At 55.8% G+C, this 12995-nt stretch overlaps 1 protein-coding gene across 2 annotated transcripts in view; it reads left to right on the top strand.

Annotated features, from left to right (window-relative positions):
* The window catches only part of PRKG1 (protein kinase cGMP-dependent 1), a 1197769-nt gene that overhangs the window by 81533 nt on the left and 1103241 nt on the right, over window positions 1–12995 (top strand). The window contains exon 1 of one of the 2 annotated variants that reach the window (XM_041728584.1): window positions 2876–3410. The exons of the other annotated variant lie outside the window; for it this stretch is intronic. Coding sequence (XP_041584518.1) covers window positions 3100–3410 — 311 coding nt within the window. The 5' untranslated portion in view covers window positions 2876–3099. Of the gene's footprint in view, window positions 1–2875; window positions 3411–12995 lie in introns of those variants that run through there. 2 annotated transcript variants of the gene reach the window in all.

Raw genomic sequence — 12995 nt, 5'->3', positions numbered from 1 at the left:
AAGGGTGAGTCCATTGCAAGAGTCCCAAGTTTTGGCCATTTACTGTCTTGGCATATATTAGAGCAGATTTGGGACTCTTGGGATAGGATTCCTCATGGGATACCTTTTGTATCACGAGAATGAACTGTAGCATGGATATAGCCTTAGTCGCAGGTAGGTATGACATCGCAAAGAGTGAAAGATTTCCGTGACTCGGTGTGAAGTGAAGAAACACTTCACTTTTATTCAAAATGCCTGAATGTTTTTTGGTTGAAATGCTATTTTTTATTTTCCTTTGTGCATGTAGATAGGCTTTCTACAAATGAAGGATCTTCTGTAGTTTGTGCTGCCCTAAGACATTAATAACTCCATTTAAGCCTCAAATGTACCTTAAAACATAGCCGTGCTTAGCAGTCGTCTAAAGATCCCCCGGTTCATTGCTTCTGATATATTTGTAGGCATAAAGTCTTGGCCTCAGGGACCCCTAGGTCGATCTTTAGTGTCAAACCTTTTCGCATGGAGTTAAAGCATCCCCATAGGTTAAATAAGAATTTGGCCTTTTGCCTGGGACAAGGAAATTGTCACAGAAGCTCTCTTTTAGAAGAGAGTCTGCTATACGAAGCCACAGCACTTCTGCTTGATTTAGTTTTAATCAAGACAACAATTCAGAAGTGTTTCAGTGCTGTCAGTATTTGTAAGTCATTCCTGTTCTGTTCATTACAAATGAAACGGCTTCGGGGATCATCCACTTTATGTATTACGCTCTGCATTAAGTGCATTTCTGAAAATGTGCCTGTTGGAAGGCAGAAAAATGGTCTCAAATCCTCTGTGCCAAGAGCCTGAGACCATGACCCGAGGGGACAAAGGTATAGGATTATACGTCCTTTGTCATGCCTACTTCTAATCACAGAGACACTCTGAATCTAAAGGTTGGTTAATGTGCCATTGGCTAGTTGGTTTCCTTTGTCTTTTTCTTTTTTCTCTTGGCTCAGGTAGAAAAGTTGTGTATTTGAAAGTAAAAGCGAATCTTTTTTGGGGGGTGGGGGGGGTGGAGCTATCCATTCTTGGCTTAAGTATAGTTCTGGATTGCCATTCGATTTCCACCTATTTTCTGTCGCCTGTTAGTGTTAAGGAATGGCCAGAGAGCACTGGTTTCTAACAGCGAGCGCCCAAGAATAGTCGTTAGGGGGCTGCTGATAACGGGGCCATGAAGTTGGAGGAGTTGGTGGAGATCCAGCTAAATATTAGGAATGCAGGTGAGCACTAAGTGCATGTTTGCAGTTTCCAGGCTCCTGGTCAGATGCTGGGAGGAGTCCGCTTCCGCAGAGAGACGCTACCGAATTGTCACAGTTTGGGGGAATCCTGAGCGGGCAGGGCCGGCACCAGGCGGGTGGGGGGCGCTGGGTGGCACCGCAGCTGTGTGCAGCCCGTCTGCGCGCCCCCCTCGTCCTGATCCCTCCTCTTCACAGTTTGCGTCTTGCCATTCAAGTGTAAGGAGCCGGTTCTCACAGCTTGGTTGTCACAAAAGGAATATTTCTAGAGATACAGTTCAATTTCAGGATGGACTTTTTTTTGGGGGGGGGGCTCGGCAGTGATTTTCCCGCCCCCCGGGGACCCCGGGTGCGCAGCCGGCGGCGCGGGGCCCAGGTGGGAGGAGGGGCGGCCGGCGGCCTGCTCGGCCGGGACCTGGAGGGACCTCCCGGGCGCAGGGGGCGCAGGGGGCGGCTGGCCGAGCCGGAGCCCCGCCCCCGAGGCACCTGCGCGTCGGGGACCCCCTCCCGCTCCCGGGCTCCGGCGGGAGGCAAGTTTCTTCCCCGGCGCGGCCACCTGTGCGCGGCGCTCCCCGCGGAGGGCGGCCTGAGCGACCGGCCCGCGCGGCCCCGCAGCTCCCAGGCCCGGCCCGGCCCGTACCCCGCGGCCTCCAGGCCCAGGAAGGGGGAGGCGGGAGGGGAGGGGGCGGCCCTCCCGCGCGCCCCCTGCACCTCCCCGCCGCGCCGCGCCGCTCACCAGGCGCCCCACGCGCGCCCCCCGCGCCCCCGCGCCCCCCGGCTCCGGCCCGGCCCCGACCCGCCGGCTCGCGCTCCCCGCCCCCTCCGTGACCCCCGCGGCCTCCGCGCTCCCCCGTGCCCCCCCCGCGCCCCCCCTCGGTCCCGGGCCCGACCCAACCTCCCCGTGCCCCTCCGTGCCCCCCCTCCCCGGTGCCCCCCAAGCCCGGTCCCGGCCGCGACCCACGCCCCCCCAGGCTCCCCGCCCCCCCGCGCCCTCGCCCCTCCCTGTGCCACTCCGTGCCCCCCCTCCGTGCCCCCCGCCCCCCTGCGCCCACCCGCGCCCTCGCCCCTCCCCGTGCCCCCCGCCGCCCGGTGCCCTCCCCGCCGGGTCCCGGCCCCGACCCTCTCCCCCGCGCTCCCCGCCCCCCTGCGCCCTCGCCCCTCCCCGTGCCCCTCCGTGCCCCCCGCCCCCCCGGTGCCCCCCCCGCCGGGTCCCGGCCCCGACCCGCCCCCCCGCGCTCCCCGCCCCCCTGCGCCCTCGCCCCTCCCCGTGCCCCCCGCCGCCCGGTGCCCCCCCCGCCGGGTCCCGGCCCCGACCCTCTCCCCCGCGCTCCCCGCCCCCCTGCGCCCTCGCCCCTCCCCGTGCCCCTCCGTGCCCCCCGCCCCCCCGGTGCCCCCCCCGCCGGGTCCCGGCCCCGACCCGCCCCCCCGCGCTCCCCGCCCCCCTGCGCCCTCGCCCCTCCCCGTGCCCCCCGCCCCCCCGGTGCCCTCCCCGCCGGGTCCCGGCCCCGACCCTCTCCCCCGCGCTCCCCGCCCCCCTGCGCCCTCGCCCCTCCCCGTGCCCCCCGGTGCCTCTCGCGATCCCCGCCCCCCCGCCCCCGCCCAGCCCGGCCCCGACCCGCCGGCTCGCGCTCCCCGCGCCCCGCGCCTCCCGCGGCCGCGACAAGTGGGCTCCGCACGGAAAGTCGGCGCCGGAGCGGCGGACTGGGCATGCTCAGAAGCCGGGGCTGGCTCCGGGCTCGAGTGGGAAGCGTCGGCACTCGGGAGGCGGGAGGCGGGAGGCGGCGGCGACTTTGGGGAAAGTTGCCCGGAGAGGGGAGGCGGCCCCGGCGCGCGGCGGCGGCGGCGGAGCATGGGCACCCTGCGGGATCTGCAGTACGCGCTCCAGGAGAAGATCGAGGAGCTGAGGCAGCGCGATGCCCTCATCGACGAGCTGGAGCTGGAGTTGGACCAGAAGGACGAACTGATCCAGAAGCTGCAGAACGAGCTGGACAAGTACCGCTCGGTGATCCGGCCGGCCACCCAGCAGGCGCAGAAGCAGAGCGCCGGCGCCCTGCACGGCGAGCCGCGCACCAAGCGCCAGGCGATCTCCGCCGAGCCCACCGCCTTCGACCTGCAGGACCTCAGCCACGTGACCCTGCCCTTCTACCCCAAGAGCCCACAGTAAGCAGGGGGCAGGGCGCGGGGGGGCGCGGGGCGGGGGCGCGGGGCCCGGCGCCTCCCGAGCTGCTGCGCCCTGGGGGCGCCCCCCGCGCGCCGCGCCCCCCGCAGCCACGCTCGCCGCCCCTGCGCTGCCTCGCGGTCTTTGTCGGGTGCGGGCTGCTTTCGTTTTTTCTTCTTTTCTTTTCTCAGCCCCGCACGGTCGTAGGCGCCCGCGCGGCCGAGCCCGGCCCGCACGCGCCCAGGTGTGTGTCCGGCCGCGCGCGCGCGCCGGTGTGAGTGTGAGCGTGAGTGTGAGCGTGCGAGCCAGCGAGTGTGAGACGGGGACCAGAAAGCCCGGCTCCCCCGTGCCCTGGCCAGCCCGCCCGGCCGGAAAATCCCAAATGCAGGCTCATCAGACTGGAAATGCAATGCGTCTGATGCCACCCCTACTTTCCGTGCCTCTGTGGCTCTCCCGGATTTCTCCCTTTTCACGCCGGGACCCCCCCTCCAAACCCCGGGGTGCTGGCATCCTCCAAGTGTCAGAGATAAGCAAATACGCATATCGAGGGGTGATTTTTTATTTTATTTTATTTCTGAATTGGATGGCATTTACAGCCCGCAAATGGAGCCCAGTCTGTTGATTCTTTTTTTTTTTTTTTTAAATACTGTTTTCATACCATCCGAGGGAGAATGGGGCTTGCTTTCCTTAAGGCATTTGCATGATGTTGCCCCTGAGTGTGAGGTGCTTGGGGCTGCTACCTGGAAGGTTGCGGGTTTCGGGGTGGGCAGGAGAAGTACACTTACCTTTAGGGACAGCGTGAACACATCGTCTGCCTCACTCCGGGCTTCTGATGCAACCACTCTGCTGTCGTCCCTGCGTTTAGGGAACCGTGCTCCACGCCGGTGGGCTTCGCGACTCGGGTAGGAAAATCCAACCCCAACTTGTTAGTTAGATGACTCTCAATGCAGAGACCTTATGGAGAGTAAAGTGGCAGAAACATAGGATTGATACAGGGGGAGGGACAGCGCCCTAAGGAAGGGTATTTCTAACAAATAGATAAGGAGATAAATGATAAAATGAAAGATTTTGCTACTCTCTTCCTAATAGCATCACCCTGGCTGGATGACACGTGTTACATAATAACACCAGCTCCCTTGGAACCCTTCGTAAACACAAGAAATTAATATAAGGAGGAAGGATCAGTACGTGATCACCTCCATTTCTGGTTGCTGGATTTGGGGGGTGGCTAGCAAGCACGTGCGAATTAGACTTTTGAGAACTTAAAGAGTTACGCTTCTCTCCGTAGGTTCCCGTAGAGCTTTTGCTGTTCCTCACGCAGGTTTAGGTTAAGAAGGAGTTGGTGTCTTCCCCAGAGTGCAGGGCAGAAACAGGGAGGATAAACGTTTCGAGGATTCTGACCTCAGCAAGTGGCCCTGCTGGGTAGACGCGGATCTGCCTCAGAAACCTGAAGGATTCGCATCTCCTCCCAACTTTCTCCAGCAAATTAATTTGCAGTCCCGACACGCTTGCCTGTTTTAGCTAACGAGGTACATGGCCGTCTCTCCTGGGCCAAGTTTTGCATAATGAAAAAAATAACTCCAGCTTCTCTGCCTTTTTAAGCATTGCCTAAGATCTCATTTTTGGTACCTGCAGGACTTTGGGGTAACCCGGAGAAAACTGCACTTTTATAAAAAGACCGTTTTAATAGGTTTTATAATGAAGCATGATCAAGCCAGCCGATAACTCCAGTTACACATTGCATCAGAGGAGATCTGAAGGATTCTAGGCAGTGGGGAATGAGCTCTAGAAACGTGGTGAAGTTGTAGAAGTCTCTCGGTGCTTCACACGTAGGACTGCTAGGTTTTTTTGTTTTTTTGCTTTCTGTTTTTTTTTTTTTTCCTGCAAGCCCACGGTGGAAAATGGTGGGAAATGAAATTAGCATGGCAAATAATCCACACCATTCTGTTACAATAAACATTTTATCATGGAACAATGCTGTGCCTTCTGATATTTATTCAATAGCTTGTGCTTTAAAGAAATCAGCTGTTTGAGGTATCACCATGGTGGTTTTGGTGATTCTGAAGGATTATAGTGAAGAAAAGGATAGACTATCTTCCAAGCTTAAATAATTTTGGAAAAACATCTGTTCTTTTTTCACACTTACATAAAGAAAACTAGAATAAAACTGGCTTAAGTGGTAGCGTGTACCTTTCTTGAGAGAGAAGTTACATTGTATGCAAAATGCTTATACCTTATGTCATTTGATGATGGTGCAAGATAGCTCCGCAAAGAATTAGGAAAACGGGCCAAACCGAACAAGACTTGCTCCAGATTTCCATTTATTTCACTATGAATAAGCTGATTATACGGACTGACTGGCAACAAGTGTTTACGTCTTTATATTTCACTTTTAGTGCAACTTATATATAGCCCTCCTTCTTAGGCTCACACACAGATCATTGCGAGTTCGAGCTGAAAGGAAACCATCTAAATAGCCTAAAAATGGAATCCAAGTTCACGTTCCTGTGAATTTTCTCTTCTCTTTTCATTGGTTGTAGGTAACTGCCCAGCTAATGTTCTGTTGAGTTGTCTGACGCATGCAGATATGTTTACGTTTTGCTTACTGACGTTGCCCTCGGAGGATGATAATTCTGAAAAACTTCTTTTTGTGTGTCTGTTGTGATTTCTGATCATTTAAAAACTAGTGTGAGATGTAAATTATTAACCTAAATCATTTTAACATTGTTGGTTTGGCATTTTCCCTGTAAGCTGGGAATTGGAGGGAATGCTGTGTCAGAGCCAGGGAGCTCCTGCTGAGAGTCTGTGTGTGTGTGTGTGTATGTGTGTGTGTGTGTGCGCGCGTGCGCGCGCCTGTTGGGGGCCAAGGGGGGAGGCTGTTCTTGTTTGTCTCTTTCACGTCTGTATAGAAATGGCCCTTAAGCCCTCTGTTAGGAATGTGAAGCAAAGAACTGATGTAGGAGTCGATGCTGTATTCCGTTACTACCAAATAACTACTCTAGGATGGAAAACTATTTGCCTGTATATTTTGAAATGAATTGAGCACACAACCCCTTAAAAATGAAAAAAATATATCCATTTTATGAGATCAGATAGTCTGTCGGTTATGTATATGGGATGGTTCTTACGGACTTCAGAGTCATTTTATTTCGTGATACTTTTTCCTTCCTGAAAACTCTGTTAACAGGTCAGAACGTCCAGTCTCTGGCATTTGGATCTAAACCCTTTACCTGTTGTAAATATTCTCAGATCCTCTCCATTTTGCTGTCCCAGTGTTGCAGGCCATTTCCCTTGGGCTGTGTGGCCTTAAGTTCCTATAAAAAGTTGCTCGTGTCTCTGAATTTTTGTGCAGCTGGTGCTTTTCACCCCAGAGGTAGCTGAATTTCAGGGAATGATGACATGTTTTGTAACGTTTCACTCTGTGGTTGTGAAAAACTTTGGAAGCGCTGAGGACAAAAAGAAATGGATTTCCTTATTTTGGGGGAGGCATTTCATTTTAACAGGCTCTTCTATGATCTTTTAAGCCTGGACACCAGTCCTTCTCTAGACAGACAGTAGCTTCCTACAGGCTGTCTGTTAAACTTTGTGGGAAAGCTGAGAGGATTCTAGAATGTTGGCAGTATCATGGATGGAGAATATTATAAAACGTAGATTTATTTGGAGGGAGCAATTAAACTCCACATGTGCCCCACGGTTCTTGGCCGGGATGTGTGCCATGTGCAGCTGTCCCGAGGCCTTAGAGGTGAGAGAGATGGGGGCCCTGCCTCAAGGAGTGCACGCTGCACCAGTAAGTATTCCAGAAAGTGCACAGGGAGTTAGACTGCGGAGGACACGCCTAAGGCAGTTGGCAAAGTGGAATCGGGCCCCTTTGGCTTCCTGGTATTGGGATGTCTGGTGGAGGTGAGGTGTTCGGAGCGGGCATCGGAAGGGCCGCGTGAGCTGGGCAGGTGGCAGGGGGCCGGCGGGCGTGGTGGGAAGGGACCAGGACCTCGGGGCCTGGGGGCGCTCAGGTCGGCAACAGCAACCGGGCCTGGAACGCCCTGCTGGGCTTGGGGAGGGGCCAGTTTAGGCCCCAGAGGTTGCGGGCCTTGGGTTCTGTCTTCCAGAGTCGGCGACAGGGCGCCTCGGCATGTTTTCCCGATGCTCCAGGCCCTGTCCCTGCCGCCTAGTGCCGAGCGGTCCCTGTCGGGGAGGCTCCGGGTCCCGGGACGGCCCCCAGCGCTGTGCCTCCTGCCCCCCGGCCCTGTCCTTGGTGTCCCCGCCGGGTGACGGCCTTCCGTTTCACCGAGCCGCGGATGCCCACAACTCGCTACGACGTAGGGTCCCCCTGGGAAAGGAAAGGACTGGACCTCCCCCCCCCGGATTCTCCTGGCGGACGGCCACGTTGCATGCCCCAGGCCAGCGCTGCGGGTCCCTTGGGTACCTGGGCGAGCGGGGTGGAGCTGAGGAGGGAACACTGGGGGTCTCTCGATCTCGTGGGCAGGTTCAAGTCCAGCTTAGCGCTCTTCTCACCGCCTTTCCCACTGAAGTCGGGGCATTAATTGGACACGATGGTCTGCGCCCTGAAATCCTGGAAGCGCTTGCGAAATGCCCGAGACCAGGCTGCTAGCACCCGGTCAGGGTTTTGCAACGCAGTCGAGTTGTGTGCCCGTCCCACGGGGCTTATGATGGAAACCCTGACAAGCCCCGGGGAGAGCGGCTCGGGCTCCAGACCGGCTGCGAGTCCGAGTCCGAAGGGCCAGCTTGCAGGCACCTGCTGCTTCCTGTTCCCCGGGAGCGGGGCGCACCCCGCCGCTGCGCTCGCAGCCTGCAGGCTAGGAGGCCGGGATGCGGCTTCTCGCTGTCGCTGTCTGCTTAGCCGTGGAGGGTCTCCGTGGTTTCCTAGCAACCGGATGTGCACACCAGGCTGCTGCTCTTTCTGTCATCCCTGCCATAGGGGCCGCTGCCCAGTCAGGGCGCCCGGCCCGCTGCTGGCGCTCACAGCCTCCGTCTCGAACCTTCCCGGCTCCGAGAGTGCAAGGCGGTGTGATAAAGGAGCACGTGGGGAGAGCAGCGCTCGCCAGCATGCTCACCAGCTTATTATGCAATCACATCGGTGGCATTTCGAATCCTAATGTGCCCGCTGGAGCTGGCGCCGCCTGCCACCCCTTCCCTGCCAGCCCTCTGCGCCTCCTCACACTGGCCCCTGAGGCCGCTCGGCCCGTGCTCCGAGATGCCGTCACCGTCCGGGGAGGTAGCTGGGACCCGCCTGTGTGAACTCCCTGGGTGTGGTCTGAGTGCGTGAGCCTGCAGGTCAGGAGAAGCAAGGGCTCCGAACCTGGCCGCGCACGACACAGGCCTCCCGAGGGGGGGCCCTGACCGCCTGCCCCCGAAAGGGTCTGGGGTCTGAATGCAGCTTAGCATCCTGGTTATTGATAGGAACGAGGCAGCAGAGTCCAGTGGGAAGAAGAGAGGTGTGTGTGTGGGGGGGTGGGGCACACAGAGGGGTGTTCTGGGGGACCCTCCAGGGCGACCCAGGATGAGCATCGTTCAAGCCGTCCCACGGTTGCAGAGACGTGGGAGGACGTGACGGGTGTTGCGGGCATGGCCAGAGGCAGTGACTGGGGCAGACTGGGCAAGTGGGACAGCTCTGTGTGCAGGAAGGACAGCACGGGGGGCAGGTGCCGGGCCGGAGGCCCCCTGAGGTGGGCCTGGCCTGGGAGCCTGAGCCACCCCGGGATTTTGGCGGAAAACCACCAGGATGTTCCCTGTAGACTGGCGCCCCTTTTGAATGCCTCGCGTGGTCCCTTGGAAACGTCCGTCGATGTGACAGCAAGGAGGCGGCCTTGGGCCTGTGTGCAAGAGGATGAGGAGGGCCGCAAGTGTATCACGGCTTCTGGAAAAAAACCCAAGACAAATCAGGAGGGGGCCGTCCGTCTGTCATGACGGCTGCTGCTTATGCAGCACGGACTGCGCCCTGGGCTTTCTGTGGCTCGTCTCCCCCGTCGTGGCTCCAACGGCCCTGGCCCTCGAGGGGAGCCTCCGAATCAGCCCCCTTCCAGAGCCCTGAGGAATGGGACGCTGGAGCTCAGACGAAGCTAAGATGTGACTTGTCCCAGGTCACACGCTTTGTCAAAGGCTGGGCCGGGATCCAGGTCTGGAGCTGATTTCCCAAAAGGCCGCGAGGGCAGTTGTGCCCAAACCCCCGAATGGCATCCAGGCTCTTCTCGGGGAGCCTCTGGCCGCCGGTAACCAAACAGGAGGCACAAGTGCTTGGGCAGAAGGGGAAAAATAAGAGGACAGTGGTTCCCAAGGTGCACGTTGGAATCATTGGGGGACCTCGGAAAAACTCCAGTGCCCTAGGTCTTACCCCAGGCCAATTAACATAGCAGTGCCCCGGGGGCGTGAGCTCTCCTGGAGACTTCCCCAGGGAGCTCCAGCGAGCAGGACCAGGAGAAGCTGCCCACTTAAAGACTGGACCTGTTTCTCTTGGTGGGAACCTTTAAGTACGAGGGGCTTACAAAAGCAGGAGAATTGTATTTTTTTTTCTTTTTTGGCCAGATTATAGAGGTGCGCTATTTAGTGCCGTGTGGTTTATCCGCCCACGCAGGTGGTCAGTACTTGCCCATCCGGTTGGTCCTCACCCTTGGCTGCCTGTTAGGATCACCTGAGAAGCTTTAAAAACGATCTTTCCTGGAGGGGCCACCTGCAGAGGTTCGGGTGTTGTTGCTCTGGGGTGGGCGTGGGGAATAGATCTATCACTTTAGCTCCTGAGATGATTCTGAGACGCAGCTGGGGTTGAGAACCTGGACTAACCCACCGTCCACTCAAGCTCACTTATTACGGGTTACTTGGAGTCCCGATTCCTGGGCAAAGCACTCTCCTTGGTCCTATTTTGACCAACCAGGATGCCTTCTGTCCCGCGAAGCCAGGCAGCTGCCCTCCCGGGCCCGTAGCGTCTGCACCTGTCAGTCCGAGGGTGCTCCCTGGGGTCTCCTATTAGGACCCGGGCACACTAAAGTGGCAGCTGCTCCTTTGGAAAGGTGAGCATGTGTCCTCTTTCCTGCCGACCACGAGTCCTGGCCGCCGTGCGAACAGGACACACACGTTAGGGTCACCATCCTTCCAAGTGTATTTTCCACTCATGGGGGGTGGTGGCCGCCTCATTACCAGTCAGACTGCTTCCTTGGGTCCCCAGTACGTCTCTGAAGTGCTGAGTCGAAGGAGGTGAGACCATGATGAGCCCCCATGGCAGAGCAGCCCTGGGCTTGTAGCGCCTCTCCTTCTGGTATGTGATGTCTCTGCAGCCAGCTACAGTTTTTTTTTTTTTTTTCCTACAGATATTTTATCCTTTTAAGGCAAACAGCCTGTGCTCAGGCTGAGGAGTACTTTCCAAAGAGGCTTCAGAGAAAGCAGAGCGAGCTCTCAGTCCCCTTTCCAGATGGTTCAGTTTGAGGGAACAGAGCTGGTGGGCACTGCTGATGGTCAAGACGTCTGACACTCATGCTGTGTCCCTCAGGGAGTGCTCCTGGGGGCGATGGGAGTCCCTGCGCGACCCTGGTCACGGCCCCACTGTGCCCTGTTGCCAGCTCTGTGGCCTTCTTTGCCTTCCTTACATTGTTGTTGAAATCCCTCAAGATGTTCCTGATTGTGTCTGACAGGTGCCTGCTTACATGTGCCATCGAGTCATCTTCCCAGGGGAGGATCAGCCAATAGAGCACTTAGCATAAGTGACGAAAATAGCTAATATAATTGCAAACACTTTTTTGGTGAAAATAATCTTAGAATGGGAGTTAGCGAGAAGGTGTCTTGTCCACCCCCCCCGCGCCCCCTTCTAAAATATGACAATGTGTTCCGCTGACGGATGGGATGCAAACACAGAATGGATGGAGTAGGGCTGCCCAGAGGAATGGGGGCATTAATTATGCCGGGAAGTTAATCATAAGGAAAGTCAGAACTTTCATTATGAATCCAGCTTCGTGCGTTTGGTTGTTGGGCATAAATGGGAAGGTATAAGAGGGAATTAGCAATGATAAAGGGAAAAAAAAGGAAATAGGAAAAAAAAAAGGAAAATGGGGAAAAAAGGCACGTGTTCCCTTACTGGGCTTGGCAGAGATTGAAGCAGAAGGGTGGGCACAAGAGTTCCTGGTGCGCCACAGGGAAGATGCCTGTGTTAGAGTTCCTGTACTCCGAGAATAGAAGAAAGATGGGGCTTTAGGATGGAAAATAAAAATGACCATTCAGGGTCAATATCTATGAATTGCACCAGCGTCAAAAATTAAGTTAATAATAAACAACCTTTGCTTCTGTAAAGGTCATCAATGCTAATTAAACTTCACTAAAATTGCTTTAAGACCAATATGGTTTCATTTGCTTCTGTGCAGGGGGTGGTGACGCAGACCTTGCAAAAGCACAAGTAAATAGCTTAAATTATTGATATGTGCCCAGAGTTGGTCTCTTAATGCCATTGGCCTTCTGCTGTTCACTTTTATGTGTCACCTTCTAGAGAATACCGGCTCTTTAGGAATAGCCCTGCCTTTCTTTGAATGTGGACTAATTATAGTATCGGCCAGTCCAGTTTAATTTGGTTAATTGTATTCAATGTCAGCGATGACAGATACACCTGAGTTAAGCAAAATAATTTTGCTATTTTCTGAAACCACGGCATTATGGTGATCTCAAGCTTGCACCAGATTGGGGCCAAGGAATAATGAGATCACGTGGAGGGGGGGGGGATCCATCTCTTTTCTGAATATCACCTGTGTACTGTACAGATGATACTGTATGTCATCTTAATGGTCTGACTCTATCAATAAATTATGGCTTTGACTATGCTTCTAAGTCTGGACGGAGAGGAAAGGAAAAAAGGTTGTCGAGACAAGGAAGAAAAATGGGATTCTGAATTTTGTCCCCCCTGGGGTTGTTGCCACTGACCCTTGGGAGGGTGGCTTGGCCATTGTCGTGTGCCTGCAGGTGGCTGGGAGTCACGCCGTACACACTAGCACGACTCCACCCTTCCATCTTCATGAGACACACTTGGCCTAAATCACTGGTGACGGAGGAGCACATTTGCTATTACGGTAAGCCGGCAACGACGGCCCTCTGCTAGACTTGTGCAGGTCTGACAGGCTGTCACCACATCCTTTACAGAGGAATATTAAACATCTGAATGTGACAGGTACCATTTTGCGCGGCCTGCGGTGGCAACTCATTATGTCAGTGGGAGGGGAGGAGGGGCGAGGAGGGAGCCAGTGCGGTGACCCCCACAGCATCCAGCCCCGGCTCTGGCAAGCCTGGAGCTCCCTGGGCACCGTGGTCTTCCTCGCAGCTGGTTGCTTGCACCTTTATCGAAGAACTGAGCATAGAGGGCTTCGAAGAACAGGCCTGCAGAAGCTCAGATGAAAGATCCCTTCGGCGCATCCCTCTTTATTGGGAGTTAGATATATTGTATTTAAGAGAACTTTTTCAGTTCTGACTCGTAAGGGGAAAAATCCCCCCCTTTATTCCCTCCAAAGCGTCTGGTGTAGTGAGGAATAAAAGAATTGCTCCAAGTTTCCAGCGATTTAATACTCAACTTTATTAAAATGTAATACATGAGTCTGATGTTT

The sequence above is a fragment of the Vulpes lagopus genome, chromosome 14 (genome assembly GCF_018345385.1).
Source record: "Vulpes lagopus strain Blue_001 chromosome 14, ASM1834538v1, whole genome shotgun sequence".
Taxonomy (NCBI): domain Eukaryota; kingdom Metazoa; phylum Chordata; class Mammalia; order Carnivora; family Canidae; genus Vulpes; species Vulpes lagopus.
Note: the sequence above shows the minus strand (reverse complement) of the source record. Positions and strands in the feature narration are given on the sequence as shown.